At 67.5% G+C, this 17573-nt stretch overlaps 3 protein-coding genes across 4 annotated transcripts; 1 reads left to right on the top strand and 2 right to left on the bottom strand.

Annotated features, from left to right (window-relative positions):
• Positions 1 to 248: 248 nt before the first annotated feature.
• On the bottom strand, positions 249 to 11871 carry CRTC2 (CREB regulated transcription coactivator 2). 2 transcript variants are annotated; one of them, XM_033083029.1, is made up of 14 exons: positions 11701 to 11871; positions 8871 to 8972; positions 8677 to 8787; positions 8508 to 8569; positions 8146 to 8214; positions 7538 to 7641; positions 7433 to 7462; positions 7212 to 7291; positions 7064 to 7113; positions 6189 to 6439; positions 5253 to 5677; positions 3471 to 3674; positions 2378 to 2555; positions 249 to 1340 (listed from the first exon to the last, which is right to left on the bottom strand). In XM_033083029.1, exons 1-14 carry the CDS (start codon positions 11869 to 11871, stop codon positions 1120 to 1122), a joined length of 2058 nt encoding a protein of 685 aa, XP_032938920.1. In that variant the 3' UTR covers positions 249 to 1119. The 2 variants fall into 2 exon arrangements, with proteins under 2 accessions (XP_032938920.1, XP_032938921.1); XM_033083030.1 differs by lacking the exon at positions 5253 to 5677.
• Positions 11872 to 12162: 291 nt separating this feature from the next.
• On the bottom strand, positions 12163 to 14383 carry SLC39A1 (solute carrier family 39 member 1). The gene is made up of 3 exons (XM_033083012.2): positions 14089 to 14383; positions 13617 to 13747; positions 12163 to 13279 (listed from the first exon to the last, which is right to left on the bottom strand). Exons 1-3 carry the CDS (start codon positions 14243 to 14245, stop codon positions 12626 to 12628), a joined length of 942 nt encoding a protein of 313 aa, XP_032938903.1. The 5' UTR covers positions 14246 to 14383; the 3' UTR covers positions 12163 to 12625.
• Positions 14384 to 14998: 615 nt separating this feature from the next.
• On the top strand, positions 14999 to 17556 carry CREB3L4 (cAMP responsive element binding protein 3 like 4). The gene is made up of 8 exons (XM_033083011.2): positions 14999 to 15540; positions 15629 to 15826; positions 15927 to 16004; positions 16075 to 16181; positions 16792 to 16860; positions 16941 to 17016; positions 17111 to 17201; positions 17284 to 17556. The coding sequence occupies exons 1-8, from the start codon at positions 15436 to 15438 to the stop codon at positions 17499 to 17501; spliced, it is 942 nt and encodes a 313-aa protein (XP_032938902.1). The 5' UTR covers positions 14999 to 15435; the 3' UTR covers positions 17502 to 17556.
• Positions 17557 to 17573: the final 17 nt, after the last annotated feature.

Raw genomic sequence — 17573 nt, forward strand, 5'->3', positions numbered from 1 at the left:
CCCAGGAATGTGGGCGACCCCACTTCACCCCCATTGCCCCCCCAAAACGCGACCCCCTTTGTCCCCCTCCCCATTAAGGGACCCCCTGTTCCCTCCCCACTAAGCGACCCCCCAAGGGCTGGAGCAGCTGAAGCCCCCCCCCCTTATAACCCCCCCAAAATCAACCACACGCCCACAGCGGGGGATTTAATTAACATAGAATATATTTTAAAAAATAATAATAATAATAAATCACTCTGGCTCCCTCCGGGGGGGGCCCAGGGCCCCCCACCCGCGGACGGGCCCCCCCCGTGCTCCCCCGGGGGGGCAATTTTGGGGCGGGGGGGCAAAGTTACAAGTGCTTTCTACACGTCCCCGGCAGCTGGGTAATTTGGGGAGGGGGCTGGGGGTACATATGGGGCGGGGGGGAGCGGGATTTCTCCTTAAACATGATGATTAGCCGGAAAAATGATAAAGTAAAGGCAGAAGCGGCCCCCCCCAGCCCCCCCGGGGGTCTCTACCTACGGGGTTATGTACAGCCACCCCGGGGGGGGGCCGGGACCCCTCAGCCGGGGTTTTGGGGGGCCGGGGGTGCCTGCATTGCGCCCCCTCCCCTATTTTTTTCCCAGGGTTTTTCCCAGGAGAACAGTGCCTGGTCGGGTCTGGGGGTTGGGAATTAGGGGAGGGGGGCGCTGGGTGGAGCTCCCCAGGCATGGATTGTCTCCCCCTCCTCAGTTCTCCCGGCTCTAAGTGGCCCCGGTTGGGGCTGGGGGCAAAACTGGGGGGTGGGCTCGTGGTGCTGGGGACCCTCCCCCAGGCTGGCTGGAGTGGGATGGAGCAGGAGGAGCCCTTGACAGAAACCCCCTCCCCAATATTCCCAGCGCGTTCCTGGGACAGCAGCGCCTGGAGGGGCAGTCCCGGAGCGGGAATTGGGGAGGGGTCGCAGCGCTTGGGTTCGCTGGGGGCAACCGCAGCCCCTCCAGCCGGGTTTGGGGTGCCCGGAGCGCAGCCCGTGCCCGCTTTTCCGGGGATTTCCCGGGGATTTCACGGGGATTTCCCGGGGATTTCCCGGTGTTTTCCCGGTGTCTCAGCGGGCCGCGGGGATGGCGCGGGGGGCGCGGCCCCGGAGCCCCCCCGGGCTCACTGCAGGCGGTCGGAGCGGAAGGAATCCTCCACGGCGGGGTCGGTGAGCAGCGCGCAGGGGTCGCTCAGCATGCTCAGCCCGTCCAGCGTCAGCGGCTCGATGCGCAGCTCCTCCTCCAGACCCCCCAGCCCACCCAAAGAGCCCCCCTCCACCTCGAAGCCCGGGACCCCCGCCAGCGCCGTGGCGATCTCCTTGGACAGCCCGGGGGGGGACTCGCCTGCGGGGAAGGGTGGGGGGACACGGGGGTGAGCACGGCCCAGCCCTGCCCCGAGAAACCGGGACAAACCCCACAGGGACCCCCGGGGCACGGCCCCGAGAGCCCAGCCCAGCCCCCTGACAGCTGGGACCCCTAAACAGCCCCAGCCCACCCATTTGTGCCACCCCAGATCCCCTAAACAGCCCTAGCCCACCCATCTGTGCCACCCCAGATCCCAAAACCAGCACCAGCCCATCCCCCTGATAGCCGGGACCCCCCAAACAGCCCCAGCCCACCCCCTTGTGCCACCCCAGATCCCCCAAACAGCCCCAGCCCACCCTCCTGACAGCTGGGACCCCCCAAACAGCCCCAGCCCATCTCCCTGTGACACCCCAGATCCCCTAAACAGCCCCAGCCCACCCATTTGTGCCACCCCAAATCCCAAAAACAGCCCCAGCCCACCCCCCTGATAGCCAGGACCCCCCTAAACAGCCCCAGCCCACCCCCCTGTGCCACCCCACAGAGCCCCCAGCCCACCCCCCTGACAGCCGGGACCCCCCAAACAGCCCCAGCCCACCCATTTGTGCCACCCCAAATCCCCCACAGAGCCCCCAGCCCACCCATTTGTGCCACCCCACGGACCCCCTGTGCCACCCCCAAGCCCCCCAGCTCCCCTCAGGACACCCCCCCGAGCCCCCCAGCTCCCCCCTGTGCCACCCCCGAGCCCCCCAGCTCCCCCCCAGCTCCCCCCCGAGCCCCCCAGCTCCCCCCAGGACACCCCCCCAGCTCCCCCCAGCTCCCCCAGCTCCCCCCCAGCTCCCCCCAGCCCCCCCAGCTCCCCCCCAGCTCCCCCCAGCTCCCCCCCAGCTCCCCCCAGGACACCCCCCAGCTCCCCCCAGGACACCCCCGAGCCCCCCAGGACACCCCCCAAGCCCCCCAGCTCCCCCCAGCTCCCCCTGAGCCCCCCAGGACACCCCCCCGAGCCCCCCAGCTCCCCCCAGCTCTCCCCAGCTCCCCCCGAGCCCCCCAAGCCCCCCAGCCCCCCCCAGCCCCCCCACCTGTGAAGATGATGTTGGGGATGGGGCCGTGGCGGCTGCAGTTGCTCAGGTTCGGGCGGTTCAGGCCGGGGCTGGGCTCGTAGCCCCCCTCGCTCGGGGGGTAACTCAGGGCCCCCAGCTCCTCGGGGAACCCTCCGCTGTTCCCGGGGGGGCTCTCCCCGATCCCGAACTGCTCCAGCTGCGGGGAGGGGACACGTGAGGAGAGACCCCCCCGAGGGTCCCCTGTCCCCATCCATGCCCTGGTGACCCCCACCGAGGGTCCCCTGTCCCCATCCATGCCCTGGTGACCCACACTGAGGGTCCCCTGTCCCCATCCATGCCCTGGTGACCCACACCGAGGGTCCCCTGTCCCCATCCATGCCCTGGTGACCCCCACACCGAGGGTCTCCATCCCCATCCATCCCCTGGTGACCCACACCAAGGGTCTCCATCCCCATGCAGGGCCCCCTGACCCCATGCCCACCCCCCAAAGGACCCTCCTGAAGGGTCCCTGTCCCCATATTCCCCCCTCAGAGGGGTCTCCATCCCCATGTGCCCCCCCAGAGGGGTCCCTGTCCCTATATCCCCCCCCAGACAGGTCTCCATCCCCATCTCCCCCCCCCAGAGGGGTCCCCATCCCCATATTCCCCCCTCAGAGGGGTCCCCATCCCCATGTCCCCCCCCAGACAGATCCCCATCCCCATGTCCCCCCCAGACAGGTCCCCATCCCCATATTCCCCCTCAGAGGGGTCTCCATCCCCATGTCCCCCCCAGCGGTGTCCCTGTTCCCATGTCCCCCCCCAGAGGGGTCCCCATCCCCATATTCCACCCCCCAGAGGGGTCCCCATCCCCATATTCCACCCCCCAGAGGGGTCCCCATCCCCACGTCCCCTCTCAGAGGGGTCTCCATCCCCATGTCCCCCCCCAGAGGGGTCCCCATCCCCATGTCCACCCCTCAGAGGTGTCCCCATCCCCATATTCCCCCCCCAGAGGTGTCCCTGTCCCCATATTTCCCCCCCAGAGGTGTCCCTGTCCCCATATTCCCCCCCCAGACAGGTCCCCATCCCCGTCCCCACGCCCCCCACGCCCCCCACGCCCCCCGTGCCCCACTCACGCTGCCCAGGCCGAAGTCCCCGTGGGGCTGGGCCAGGGGCTGCCCCAGGGCGGTGCCGGGGGCGTAGGGGGGGTTGTAGGGGCGCGGGGGGGGCGCGGGGCCCCGCGGGGGGGGCTGTGAGCCCAGCAGCATGCCCGGCTGCCCGTAGGGGTACGGCGGGAGCCGCTGCTCCGCCGGCAGCTTGCTGGTGTCCAGGGGGACGCCCTGCAGAGACACAGAGGGGAGGGGAGGGGGCTCAGAGCCGGCCCCCACAGGGTGGGGGGCTCCCCCAGCCCCCCCGGCGCAGCCCCCAGCGCTGGCAGCTGTCCCTGAGAGCCCCGCAGTGACGGTGGCACCCGGAGCGGGGTGGGCCGGGGTCTCTCTGAGGGCAGGGGGGGCTGGAGGGGACTCGGGGTCCCCCTCCCCACCGGCCCTGAGCAGGGGAGGGGTGGGGGGCGAGGGGGGCCCTGGGGTGGGGGTGAGATGAGGATGGAAACGAGACGAGAAGTGGAGGGGAGGGAGGGAGAGGAGGAGGAGGAGGAGGACGAAGAACAGGTCCAAGACAAGGAGGACGAGGACAGGGACGAGGAGAAAGAGAGGGAAGGAAAGAAGACAAAAGGAGAAGGATGAGGAGGAGGACGAGGAGGAAGGGGACAAGGAGGAGGCCAAGAAGTGGAAGAGGAGCAGGAGGAAGTGGAAGAAGAGCAGGAGGAAGGGGAAGAGGAGGAGGAAAAGGGGAAAGGAGGAGGAAAAGGGGAAAGAGGACAAGGAGGAGGATGAGGAAGAGGATCAGGAGGAAGGGGAAGAGGAGGAGGAAAAGGGGAAAGGAGGACAAGGAGGAGGAAAAGGAAGTGGAAGAGAAGGAGGAGGAAGGGGAAGAGGAGGAGGAAAAGGGGAAAGGAGGAGGAAAAGGGGAAAGAGGACAAGGAGGAGGAAAAGGAAATGGAAGAGGAGCAGGAGGAAGGGGAAGAAGAGGAGCAAGAGGAAGGGAAAAAGGAGGAGGAAAAGGGAAGAGAAGGAGGAAAAGGGGAAAGGAGGAGGAAAAGAGGAAAGGAGAAGGAAAAGGGGAAAGGAGGACAAGGAGGAGGATGAGGAAGTGGAAGAGGAGCAGGAGGAAGGGGAAGAGGAGGCGGAAAAGGGGAAGAGGAGGAGGAAAAGGGAAAGGAGGACAAGGAGGAGGCCGAGGAAGAGGAGCAGGAGGAAGGGGAGGAGGAGCAGGAGAAAGGGGAAGAGGAGGAGCAGGAAAAGGGGAAGAGGAGGAGGAAAAGGGAAAAGGAGGAGGAAAAGGGGAAAGGAGGACAAGGAGGAGGCCAAGAAGTGGAAGAGGAGCAGGAGGAAGTGGAAAAGGAGCAGGAGGAAGTGGAAAAGGAGGAGGAAAAGGGGAAGAGAAGGAGGAAAAGGGGAAAGGAGGACAAGGAGGAGGCCAAGGAAGAGGAGCAGGAGGAAGGGGAAGAGGAGGTGGAAAAAGGAAAGGAGAAGGAAAAGGGGAAGGGAGGAGGAAAAGGGGATAGAGGACAAGGAGGAGGACGAGGAAGAGGAAGAGAAGGAGGAGGAAGGGGAAGAGGAGGAGGAAGTGGAAGAGGAGGAGGAAAAGGGGAAAGAGGACAAGGAGGAGGCCGAGGAGTGGAAGAGGAGGAGGAGGAAGGGGAAGAGGAGGAGGAAGAAGGAAAGGAGGACAAGGAGGAGGCTGAGGAAGAGGAAGAGGAGGAGGAAGGGGAAGAGGAGGAGGAAAAGGGAAAGGAGGACAAGGAGGAGGCCGAGGAAGAGGAGGCGGCGGCGCTGGAGCGTGGGGACGATGCGTACCTGGGTGATGGAGGACAATGTGGGTGACATTGTTGGTGAGAACTGTTTGGGGTGCTGCCGTCTGCAGTCGCCGGCCACGGGCAGGGACAGGGGGCTGAGCGGGACCCGCCGGCGCGGCGAGGTGGCCGCGAAGGAGCCCCCCAGCCCCGAGGGCAGGCTGGGGTTGCTGGGCGAGGACTGCAGGGGCTGGCTGCGGGGGGACGTGGGCAGCGAGGGGTTGGAGAGCGAGGAGGACAGGGAGGAAGGCAGGGACTGGTTGGAGAGGGAGGAGGGGATGGAGGAGCTGCTGTGGGAGGACTGGAGCGAGGGGTTGCTGAGGGAGGCCTGGAGGGAGGGGCTGCGCAGGGAGGCCTGGAGGTTGGGATTGCTCAGGGAGGACTGCAGGGACGGGTTACTCAGGGAGCTCTGCAGAGGTGAGGGGAGTCCTGTGGGGACAAAAACAGAGAGCACCGTTACCCCAGCACGGCCCCGAGCCCCCGGGATGGCCCGGGCGGGGCTCCCGGGGGGAGGGACGGGGATGGAGGAGGAGCGACCAAAACGATGGAGACGACATACAGGGGGGACGGACGGACACACACCGCGGGCAGCGGGACAGCGGCGTGAGGGGCATTGGGGTGGGAGAGGGGCTCCTCCCAGACCCCTGTGAGACCCCATGGAATGAGAGCCGGGCTCCCCCCAGGCCCCACAACATCACAGGACCCCATGGGCAGGAGGGCACCAGGGTGGGAGCTGGGCTCCCCCCATGAGACCCCCAAATCCACGAGACCCCACCCCACTCCCAGACTGCCCAGGCTCCATCCCAAACTGGGATTCCTGGAGCTGCTGCCACAGGACACCCCCTGGGGGGATCTCTGTGTCCCAGGGGTCCCCTGTGTCCCCCACAGCAGTTCCCAGCCTTGGATGTGCCCCCAGTGCGGGGAGGGGGTCCCAGCCCACCTGGGGGGTCGTAGCCCAGCCCGACGCCGCCGCCGCCGCCACCGCTGATGCCCAGGTGGGTCATGGTGGTGGCCAGGTTGGAGGTGCTGCTGCCCCCGCTCAGGGGCGGGTACGGGGCCTCCTCGGGGTCCAGGGGGGTGGGCAGGGGGGACGGGAAGTGCAGCGTGGTCAGGTCGGGCAGGGACCCCCCCGTGTTGAGGGCCGAGGGCATGAGGGGCACGTTGGCAGGTTGATCCGGGGATGGGAATATGCTGGGGGAGGGGGGAGAGACAGGATCAGGGTGGGAGAGGGGCTGTGCCCCCAGCAGAGCCTGCCCAGTGTCCCCCAGCGACCCCCTCCCCATTCCATCCCTCTCTGTGCTCCCCCTCCCCATTCCATCCCTCCCTGGGCTCCCCCTCCCCATTCCACCCCTCCCTGTGCTCCCCCTCCCCATTCCATCCCTCCCTGTGCTCCCCCTCCCCATTCCATCCCTCCCTGTTCTCCCCCTCCCCACTCCATCCCTCCCTGAGCTCCCCCTCCCCATTCCATCCCTCCCTGGGCTCCCCCTCCCCATTCCCTCCCTCCCTGGGCTCCCCCTCCCCATTCCATCCCTCCCTGGGCTCCCCCTCCCCATTCCATCCCTCCCTGGGCTCCCCCTCCCCATTCCATCCCTCCCTGTGCTCCCCCGCCCCATTCCATCCCTCCCTGGGCTCCCCCTCCCCATTCCATCCCTCCCTGTGCTCCCCCTCCCCATTCCATCCCTCCCTGGGCTCCCCCTCCCCATTCCATCCCTCCCTGTGCTCCCCCTCCCCATTCCATCCCTCCCTGGACTCCCCCTCCCCATTCCATCCCTCCCTGGGCTCCCCCTCCCCACCCCAGCCCCTCCCAGCACTCACTGGATTCCCGGCACCTCGCAGGAGCGTGGCCGGGCCGAGGAGGACGAGAGCTGTGGGATCAAAGGACAGGAATGAGGCCAGGCCAGGCCACAGGGGACACAGGGGACACAGGGGACACAGGGGACACAGGGGACACATCCCCACCCACCTTCTTGGTGTCCCAGGGCTTCAGCGAGTGCTTGTTGTCATCGAAGTTCTCTTCGATGGGAGGCACTTGGAAAAGAAACACTGGGAAGGGGACAGGGGGTCAGTGGGAGGAGGGGGACACAAGGGGGGACATCATAGCCCCCCAGCACAGAGAGGAGCTGGGGACAGGGCTGGGGACAGGGCTGGGGACACGGCTGGGGACACAGCTGGGGCCAGGCTCACCTTTGCTGTCCGAGTCCCCGTCCAGGAAACCTGTGGGGGCAGCAGGAGGGTCAGGGGGGCTCAGAGGGGAGGGGGCTGCCCTCGGGGGGTGCGGGGGGAGCTCACCAGCACGGCGGCCGGGGGGGGGCCCGGCCTGCGAGGGGCCCAGGTAGGAGTCCTGGGGCGCGGGGTTCATCACGCTCGTGTGCAGCGCCGAGTCGGAATTCGTCCTGGAAAAAATGGGGAGGGGTCCGGGATCCGGGCTTGGCTCAGCCCCCCCGCCCCTCTGACAGCATCTCCTGCCATTCCTGAGCCCCCTCCCCACAGGGCTCCTCGCCCTGTGCCCCCAGACCAGCTCCACTCCCGTCTCTCCACCACCCCTGGGTGTGGGGGGACAATGGGACCCCCTGGGACCCCCCCAGAGACCCTTTAGGGGCTGGGGGCACCGGGGGGCTCCCAGTGAGCTGTTCCAAGGCAGAGCAGGGCAGGGCAGGGCTGGGGGAAGGCTGCTGGGGCGAGTGACAAAGAGGGACATTGTTCAGCTGTGGCACAGGGGAGGACAGGGACCCCTCCAGCTGGGGGGCCCTGAGGGGGAGTTGGGGGCCACCTCCTCCCCAAGGGGGGTCCCCAGGGCCACCTCCTGCTCAGGGGGGGTCCCCAGGGCCACCTCCTGCTCAGGGAGGGCTGAGCCAGGCTTGGGGACAGGGAGAACACGGAATCAAACGATCCATCACCTGTTGAGAGCCGAGGGCAGCCGGAATAAATGTCCTTTTTCCATCGGGAAATTGCCCCAGGGCATGGTCCTGCAGAGGGAGGGGAGTGGGATCAGGGGGGCCGTGGGGGAGGCAGGACACCCCTCGGTGATCCCTCCATGGGACATGGGGTGGGTGACAAGGACAGAGCTGTCACAGCCCACACTGGGACACTCCAGGGACACAGCTGGAGCTTGGATTCCTGGGCATTCCCCTCTCCCTGGATGAAACTCCTTCTCAAACCCCCAGAACCTGAGCAGCTCCTCCCCCAGCGATTCCCTGAGATCTCCAGGATGGGAACACACACCCAGGATGCAGGGAAAGCAGGGAAAGCAGGGAATTACCTCCTCCAGCTGGGCTCGGGCGGAGGCGACAGGTACGTGGGTCCGTAGGGAGAGCTGTCGATGTGGGGACACGTTAAGGGGCCACACCAGAGATTTTGGGGGGGCTCCTAAACCCCTCAGGAAGGGCAGGAGCGTGGGGACAGCACAGGGGACGGGGGACAAAGGATATCTGCCGGACATAGCGGCGCAGGGGGGACATCATGCGGCGGGGGTCCCGCTGCACGCGCTCCACCAGCCCGTGGTGCCGCGTGCTCCGCGTGGAGTCCAGCGGGGACGGGCCCTGTGGGATGAACCAGTGAGTGAAGGGATTTTGGGGACACCCCTCTGTCCCCATCCATCCATCCCCAGAGCCCCGTGGCTCACCTGGAACTCGGGAACGCCGGTGCCGATCTGGTTGACGTTGGGCAGGGAGCCGCTGTAGAAGGGGCCGCGGCTGTGGGCCAGGCGGAGCTTCTGTGCCTGCAGCTGTGGGGACACGGTGGGGACAGGTCAGGGGGGGGTCCAGACCCTTCAGAGTGCCCCTCACAGGCTCCCCTTCCCCACACGGTGATGGGATCCTGGAGGGAGATCCGTGTTTCCAGCCCCCGACACGCTCCGGGGCCAGCCCATCCCCACGGATCCGCCGGGATTTTCCAGCAGGCACCACCTCATCCACACCAAGGCCACCCCGGAGATTCCAGCACGGACTCAAGGCCAGTGGGAAGGAGTCACAGCAGAGCACAGGGGAGATAACAGGATCCCGGGAAAGGGACCGGCCCCAGCACCAGGGCACGGCCCAAACCCCGTCCTGACACAGCAGAGCCTCCCTGATCACACCCACAGCCAGGGAAGGAGCATTTCCCTGATCTCAGCCCACCCAAATCCCCATCCCGACACAGCAGAGCCTCCCTGATCACACCCACAGCCAGGGAAGGAGCATTTCCCTGATCTCAGCCCACCCAAACCCCCATCCCGACACAGCAGAGCCTCCCTGATCACACCACAGCCAGGGAAGGAGCATTTCCCTGATCTCAGCCCACCCAAATCCCCATCCCGACACAGCAGAGCTGCCCTGATCACACCCACAGCCAGGGAAGGAGCATTTCCCTGATCTCAGCCCACCCAAACCCCCATCCCGACACAGCAGAGCCTCCCTGATCACACCCACAGCCAGGGAAGGAGCATTTCCCTCATCTCAGCCCACCCAAATCCCCATCCCGACACAGCAGAGCCTCCCTGATCACACCCACAGCCAGGGAAGGAGCATTTCCCTCATCTCAGCCCACCCAAACCCCCATCCCGACACAGCAGAGCCTCCCTGATCACACCCACAGCCAGGGAAGGAGCATTTCCCTGATCTCAGCCCACCCAAACCCCCATCCCGACACAGCAGAGCCTCCCTGATCACACCCACAGCCAGGGAAGGAGCATTTCCCTGATCTCAGCCCACCCAAATCCCCATCCCGACACAGCAGAGCCTCCCTGATCACACCCACAGCCAGGGAAGGAGCCTTTCCCTGATCTCAGCCCACCCAAATCCCCATCCCGACACAGCAGAGCCTCCCTGATCACACCCACAGCCAGGGAAGGAGCATTTCCCTCATCTCAGCCCACCCAAACCCCCCTTCCCTCCAGAGCTGGGGGTCCCTGAGCAGATCCAAGAGCTGCTGCTGTCCCTCAGTGCCTGGAGAAGCCCCAGGGAACGAGAAGCTGAAGCCCAGAAAACACCGAATTCCTGAGCGTTAAAACCACAGAAATCCAGATCCAGAGGGAAAAAACAAGGAAAACAACCCAAAAAACCGGGAGATTTAGGCAGCAGCTGGCGGGATTAGCGCCCGGAGCTGCGCTGGGGCTTAAGGTCTTGGGATGGAGCTCGGAGCCAGGATCCCCGCGGGAGCAGCTCAGGAACAGCCGGGAACGGCTCCAGGAGCCACGGAGCGAAGCTCGGGGGGCTGCGGGTCCCACAGAGAGCCGGGAGGAGCCATGCCCGAGCGGGATTGGGGAAGGAATTCCCGGAGGAGCGATTCCAGGCAGGGATCGGGGCAGCCCCGCTGCACATTAACCAGCTGTTTGCTCTGCAAACACGGCCCCGCTCCCAAAATCCCCGGGGATGGCAGCGCGGCCGAGGATCCGGCCCATTCCCAAACTCTACGGGATGCTCCACCCCGTTCCCAAATTCCCCCGGAATGGACAGAAAGATCCAGGCCATCCCCAAAAATCTCCGAGGATGTCCCTGTCGCTGCAGCGGTGACATCCCAGATCCCGGGTCCCCGCAGGGTTGGGAGGCGCGGGGCTCCCAAACCCAAAAATTCCCAAAATTTTTAAAGCTCTGCTGGGTATTCCCTGGATCTTCCCAAGGACAGAGCAGCCTCTCCGTGCTTCCCTGAATTCCACACTCTGCATCCTCACTCCTCCATCCTGCAGTTTTGCTGGGAAGCACCGAATTCCACCAAACCCCGGGATGGTGGACACGAAATTCCCGCAGGTTTCGGGAGGCAATTCCTGACCAGCTCCTCCCTGCCCTGGCAGAGCAGCTCTGGAGCATTCCCGGCCCTCCCGACACCCCGGGATCGCTCCGAGCAGCCCTTCCCGGAGCTGCCCAGCGGGATTTTCCCCGATCCCATCCAGGAACAGCTCCAGGATCCAGCCGGGCTCATCCCGAGCATCTCCCGGGATGGAGCATCCTCTGGATCCCGCAGAGCCCGGGGATGGGGACAGAGCCCGGAGCTTGGCGAGGTGGGATCCGAGGGATCGCGGATCCCTTTCCCACCCCAGGCACGCCGGGATCCACCGGGAGCCCCCCTGGACTCCTCCGACCCCCTCCCCAAAATCCTCACACCCCTCCCCAACCCCTCCAAACCCTTCAGAGCCCCCCTGCACCCTTCTACCCCCTACCCAAATTCTCCAGAGCGCCTCTTGACTCCTCAAACTGCCCCCACAACATCGTCGCAGCTTCCCTAGCCCCCTCTAACCCCCTCCCCAAATTCTTCACCCCCTCCCCATCCTCCTCCAGCCCCCCCAAACCCTCGCCCCCCCGTCTCCTCACAACTCCCCAAATCCCGGCCCCCTCCAGCTCCTCAAGACCCCCCTCAGCCCCTCACGATTGCCCCGGACCCCCACGCCCTCAGCCCCAGCCCCCCCCAGCCCCTCACGGCCCCTCCGCCCCGGCCCCCCCCCGCCCCGCGGCGCATCCGGCGCGGCGGCCCGTCCTCACCCGTGTGGAGCAGATCTCCATCATGACCTCCTCGAAGGCCGCGGTCTCCTCCGCCTGCCGCTGCTTCTGCAGCGCGATCTTCTCGCTGAACTTGCGCGGGTTGGACGCACCGGCGCCGGCCGAGGGTCCCGCGCCGGGCCCGGGCCCGGCCCCCGCGCCCGCCGCCGCCATCTTCCCCGCTCCGCCGCTCCGCCGCCGCCGCTGCGCGCGGCGCGCCGGAACCTGTAGTTCGGCAGGCAGGGCCAACAATAGGGTGTGCAGGGTGTGTGGACTACAACTCCCAGCGGTTTGTGCGGGCGGTGCGCGGGGCGTGCTGGGGAATGGAGGCGCTCGGTTACGCTGTACTGGGCGCTGTGGGATGGGGGGACTACAAGTCCCAGAGGCCACCGCGGGGCGGGAAGAGAGGCGCGGCCATTGAAGGGGAGGGAGCCGAGGCTGTGAGGGGAGCGGGGATGGAGGGGCCTGGGATGGGGGAGATCGGGGGGTACAGCGGGGTGACCCCCGGCCCACGCCTGGGAACACGGCACACACCCCTCATACCCAAAATCAGCGCGATCCAGACTCCCCCAGCCCATATATCCGGGGGGGGATGCTATGGCACCCCAAATTCCATCCCACCCTCCCCAGGCAGACGCAGCGATTTTTTGGGTTCAGTCCTTTATTTGCTTCATAAAACACCCCCAAATGCGGGGGAGTCCGTAAGGGCACTTGTGGTTATGGGGGGGGGACCCTCACCCCCTCCCGGACTCCTGAGGGGGGGTCACAGCACCGATCCCTTGTGCAGGTGGGGAAACTGAGGCACAGCGCTGGCAGAGGCACTTTGGCACTTCGGAAAAGGGGTGCGGGGTGGGATGTGAGTTCCAGGCACGGGAATGGGAGAGGCACTTTGGCACTTTTGGAAAAGAGGAATTCTCCGACGACCCTCTCACCCCTTGACGAAGAGGATGGCGCTGACCAGCGCGAAGCCGGCGAGGATCAGGATCACCTTGGGGATGCGGTTCTGGGGCACCCCCAGCTCCTGGGGCAGGATCTCCAGGAAGGTGACGAAGAGGAAGGTGCCGGCCGCCAACCCCTCGAGCACGGCCCGGCACAGGCGCTGCCGCGGCCCCGCGCCCGCCGCCAGCACCGTGCCCACCCCGACGCCCAACGGGGACATGAGGGCCAGCAGCACGAGGCACGAGGCCACGACGGGAGGCCGCAGGCGGCTTCGCAGCAGCTCCAGCGACAACCCGAAGGCCACGGCGCCCTTGTGCAGCAGCAGGGCCAGCAGCACCCGCAGAGCGGCCGCGTCGCCCTCCCGCAGCCCCAGCGCCAGCCCCTCCAGCACGGCGTGCAGAGCCAGCGCCAGCGCCAGCGCCCCGGCACGCAGCGCCCCGGGAGCGCCGGGCACCGGTACCGGTGAACCCACCGAGCTACCGGGACCGCCGGGCACCGCCGCCTGGATGGAGCCGTTGGGCAGCAGCGCTCGTGATTCCTCGGGGGGCTCCGACAGCTCCCGCTGAGCCAGCGTCACCTGCTCCAGCACCAGCACCAGGAAGAAGCCCATGGCCAGGATGAACTCCGGCAGAGGGAACTGGAGCTGCAGGGAGGGAAGGTCAGTGGGGAAGGGGAAGCTGTGGGCTGGGGGAGGATCTTTCCGTGAGTCATGCGGGACACAAGGGGCTCCTGGTGGCTACAGGGATGTTGTCGCCATTCCGGCTGCTCCGCTGGCCCTGTGTCCACTGTCCCCTCTGCTGTCCCATCCTCAGTGTCCTCACCCCATTCCTACTGCCCACTGCGCTGTCCATCCTCTGTCCGTGTCCCCATCCCAGCCACTCCTCCACACCAGCCGGAGCTGCTGACCCCGATCCGGGGGACAGGGACACCCGTGGGGACAGGGACAGGGACAGCCCCCGGTGGTGTCCCGGGGGTCTCACCGTGATGCGCAGCCCCTCCAGCGCCGCGGCGATGCTGCCCAGGTAGTCAGGCAGGAGGTCGAGCAGGAAGGTGCCCATGAAAACGCCGCCCGAGAAGCAGCTCACGAGGCTGAGCACGGGGCTGCGGGGGTCTGGGGAGGGGGAAATTATGGGGGCTGAGACCCCAGTGACACCCCCTTCAGCCCTGCACCCTGACAGGCCGCTTGGGGACAGCCCTGAGATGGGGACAGTGCTGGTCCCAGCCTTGGGACACCCCCAGAACCCCGAGACCCCCAAACTCCACAGAATCCCCCAGACACCCACGACCCCCCCACTCCCTAAGACCCCCCAGACTCCCCTCACGGATCCCCCACACCACAAAAACCCCCCAAATAATTGATACCCCCCACCAGCCTCCCCAGGACTCTCCGAACCCCTGAATCCCCCACTCCCCGAACCCCCCCGAGACCCCCCAAACCCCCAACCCCGGTACCGGGGGGCTGTCGGAAGCACCAGAGGGGTGCGAGCCCGCAAGCGAGGGGCAGCAGCAGCAGCAGCACCAGCGACCCCAACTTCACGCCCAGCCCGGGCGGGGGCTGCGAGGCCGCCCCGGGGCTCCAGGCCAGCGCGGCCCCCATCCCGGTGTCCATCGTGCCCGCCGAGCTCAGCGCCCGCCGCCGCCGGGGAAGCTCCGAGCCGCGCTGCGCATCCCCGGGAAGCGGGGCTGGAACGGGACGGGCCGGTCAGAGCCGCCCCCCGGCCCCGGTGACTCACCCGGAGCCGACCCCCCCCCCGCCCGGGGCCCCCGGGACAGCGCGGCGGGGAGGGACCGGAGTGGGAGCGAGCACCGGGACCGGATTCAGGGACCGGGATCAAGGACCGGGACTGCGATCAGCGCCCGGGTTTCCTGCACCGGGACTGGAATCAAGGACCGGGATCGGGAACTGGTTTTTTTTTGCTGGGATCGGGATGGGGAACTGGGGATCACGGACCGCGACGGAAATCGGGATCAAGGACCGGGAATGGGACCACGATCGAGAACCGGGACCAAGGAACGGGACCGGGATCGAGAGTCAGGGATCCAGGATGGGAATCGGGATCGAGGACAGGGACGAAGGCCCGGGACCGAGGACGGGGACCCCCCGTTCCACCCCCGTTCCCCCCGTTCCCCCGCACTCACCGCTCGCCGCATCCCAACCGCGTCCCGGGAACTCCGGGGGGCGGGGCCGGCGCCGGCCCAGCCAATAGCGAGGCGGAATCCCCCGCGGCGTCACTGATTGACGTGCGCTGCAGCCAATGGGAGCGAGCGCGGCCCGCGCGGCCCCGCGGCCCCGGGAGCGCGCACGTGTCGGTTCGGCCGGGCGGGGCGGGGGAATGCCCCGTGTCCCCACTGGGTCACCCCCGGACCTGTTACCGGCAGGATCTCCCCGTTCCTCCACCCCCGAACTCCGTTACCAGGGGGCTCGGGGGCACCTCTCCGGTTCAGAGCCACCGGCGGCCGCAGCGGAGCCGCCCCCGGCCCGGCCCCGTTCCCGGTGTCCCCGTGAGACCCTCCGGGATGAGTACCGGGGCAGTTTCACGCCCCGCTGTGCCCCTGGTGCCCCAGAGCCCCGATCCCCGCTGGGGCAGGGAGGGGTGATCGCGGCCCTTCCCGGCACGGGGCGGGACTTGGCTGGATTCCCCGGGATCCCGGAGATCCTGGTCCCCAGCGCCGGGCGGAGGCGGCGGCACCGCCGGGGACCGTGGTGGAGACAGGGGGACCCCGAGGAGGGGGCTCAAGGGATTCATCCCCGGGTGTGGGGGCACGAGAGATCCCGCGGGGGGATCCCCAGGGAACCCCATGGAGGCACCGGAGCTCCCGGAGCCCGACGGGCTCCTCCCGGATCCCCCCTCGCTCCCGGTGCCGGTACTGGGCTTCCAGACCCTGACGCTCCCGGAGGATGATGTGAGTGGGGGCGGGAAGGCCGCGGGTGGGCAGGACCCCCACGGGGACACCGGGATGTCCCGGGGACCCCCTCACGGAATCCCCGCAGGGCAGCGCAGCCGAGGAGCTGCTGGGGCTGACGGTGAACCCCGACATCGCCTGCGGCCTCGGCGCCGGCCCGGAGCCCCCCCTGCCCGCCGGGGGTCCCCCGGTGCTGCTGGAGGTGGTGTGTGACCTCAGCGCTCCGCTGTACCCCGCGCTGCTCCCCGGCATCGAGCTGTGCCCTCACCCCGAGCCCCCGCCCGCGGTGAGTCCCTGCACCCCCGAGCTCATCCCCGGACCCCCCAGGTCACCCCCAGACCCCCCCAGTTCACCCCCAGACCCCTCATCCCACCCCGGTCCCGCAGCTCCGGCTGACGGAGGAGGAGAAGCGGCTGCTGGCGCAGGAGGGGGTGACCCTGCCCGGGGACCTGCCCCTCACCCAGGTGTGTGCGGGGACACGGGGACACGGGGGGGGGGTCAGGGGGGGACAGGAGTGACCCCTCCGTGCCCCAGGCCGAGGAGCGGCTCCTGAAGAAGGTGCGGAGGAAGATCCGGAACAAGCAGTCGGCGCAGGACAGCCGGCGGAGGAAGAAGGAATACCTGGACGGGCTGGAGAGCAGGTGGGGCCGGCGTCCCCGTTATCCCGGTGCTCCCGTTATCCCGGTGCTCCCGTTATCCCGGTGCTCCCGTTATCCCGACCCCTTTCCCGGTGTTCCCGTTATCCCGGTGTTCCCGTTATCCCGGTGCTCCCGTTATCCCGACCCCTTCCCGGTGTTCCCGTTATCCCGGTGCTCCCGTTATCCCGACCCCTTTCCCGGTGTTCCCGTTATTCCAGTGTTCCCGTTATCCCGACCCCTTTCCCGGTGTTCCCGTTATCCCGGTGTTCCCGTTATCCCGGTGCTCCCGTTATCCCGACCCCTTTCCCGATGTTCCCGTTGTCCCGGTGTTCCCGTTATCCCGGTGCTCCCGTTATCCCGGTGTTCCTGTTATCCCGACGTTCCCGTTATCCCGACCCCTTCCCGGTGTTCCCGTTATCCCGACGTTCCCGTTATCCCGACCCCTTCCCGGTGTTCCCGTTATCCCGGTGTTCCCGTTATCCCGACCCCTTCCCGGTGCTCCCGTTATCCCGGTGCTCCCGTTATCCCGACCCCTTCCCGGTGTTCCCGTTATCCCGACGCCCCCAGGTGTGTGTCCCCCTCCCCGTCACTGTCCCCGTGTCTGTCCGGGCAGGGCGGCCGCGTGCTCGGCGCTGAACCAGGAGCTGCGGAAAAAGGTCCAGGAGCTGGAGAAGAGCAACGGGTGAGCGCGGGGAGGGCACCGGGAATGGGCACCGGGAGTGGACACCGGGAGGAGCACGGAGCTGACCCCCGTTCCCGCAGGTCTCTCCTGCGGCAGCTCCAGGCGCTGATCAAGGAAACATCCTCCAAACCCGCCCAGACCGGCACCTGTGTCCTGGTACGGCCCCTCCGGGACCCTCCCGGGACCCTCCCGCGCCCCCCGGCCCCGCTCCGGGGCTCACGGCTCGCATCCCTCCCCTCCCCTCCCGCAGATCCTGTTCCTGTCGCTGGCGCTGATCCTGCTCCCCAGCTCCAGCCCGTTCCGCCGGGGCGGCAGCCGGGACGGCCTCGGACCCACCGGAGGTACCGGGAGTGCCGGGATCGGGGCGGGGACAGCTCCCCGTGCCCGCCCCAGCGCTGCCCGTTCCGCTCCCTGTTCCCGCAGTGATCTCCAGGAACATCCTGACGCGGCAGGAGCCGGGAGCGGCCGCGGAATCCCCGTTCCTGGCGTGGGTGTCGGGGTCAGAGCTGGGAACCGGTGTGGAGGATGGAGCTGGGGAGGAGTCCTGGGATGGGATTCCCGTCCCCCAGAGGGATCCAGGGATCAATTCCTCCAGACAGGATGTGGGGACAGGGACACGGGGACGTGGGGATGAGATGTGACTGGGAGAGCCCAGGATGGGGGAGCACTCCGGAATAAACTCCCACTCTGTTTGCATCCCGTGGAATGTCAGG

The sequence above is a fragment of the Catharus ustulatus genome, chromosome 30 (assembly GCF_009819885.2).
Source record: "Catharus ustulatus isolate bCatUst1 chromosome 30, bCatUst1.pri.v2, whole genome shotgun sequence".
Lineage (NCBI taxonomy): Eukaryota > Metazoa > Chordata > Aves > Passeriformes > Turdidae > Catharus > Catharus ustulatus.

Coding starts and splice junctions, on each gene's coding strand:
- CRTC2 (XM_033083029.1), bottom strand. CDS start 11,871: ATGGCGGCGGCGGGCGCGGGGGCCGGGCCCGGGCCCGGCGCGGGACCC. Junction 8,570..8,676: donor TGCGCCGCTATGTCCGGCAG/ATATCCTTTGTC, acceptor ACGTGTCCCCAC/ATCGACAGCTCTCCCTACGG. Junction 1,341..2,377: donor CCCCAACATCATCTTCACAG/GTGGGGGGGCTG, acceptor CCTTCCCCGCAG/GCGAGTCCCCCCCCGGGCTG.
- SLC39A1 (XM_033083012.2), bottom strand. CDS start 14,245: ATGGACACCGGGATGGGGGCCGCGCTGGCCTGGAGCCCCGGGGCGGCC. Junction 13,748..14,088: donor GTGCTTCCGACAGCCCCCCG/GTACCGGGGTTG, acceptor CCCCCTCCCCAG/ACCCCCGCAGCCCCGTGCTC. Junction 13,280..13,616: donor TGGAGGGGCTGCGCATCACG/GTGAGACCCCCG, acceptor CCCTCCCTGCAG/CTCCAGTTCCCTCTGCCGGA.
- CREB3L4 (XM_033083011.2), top strand. CDS start 15,436: ATGGAGGCACCGGAGCTCCCGGAGCCCGACGGGCTCCTCCCGGATCCC. Junction 16,182..16,791: donor CTGGACGGGCTGGAGAGCAG/GTGGGGCCGGCG, acceptor CTGTCCGGGCAG/GGCGGCCGCGTGCTCGGCGC. Junction 17,202..17,283: donor CGGCCTCGGACCCACCGGAG/GTACCGGGAGTG, acceptor CTGTTCCCGCAG/TGATCTCCAGGAACATCCTG.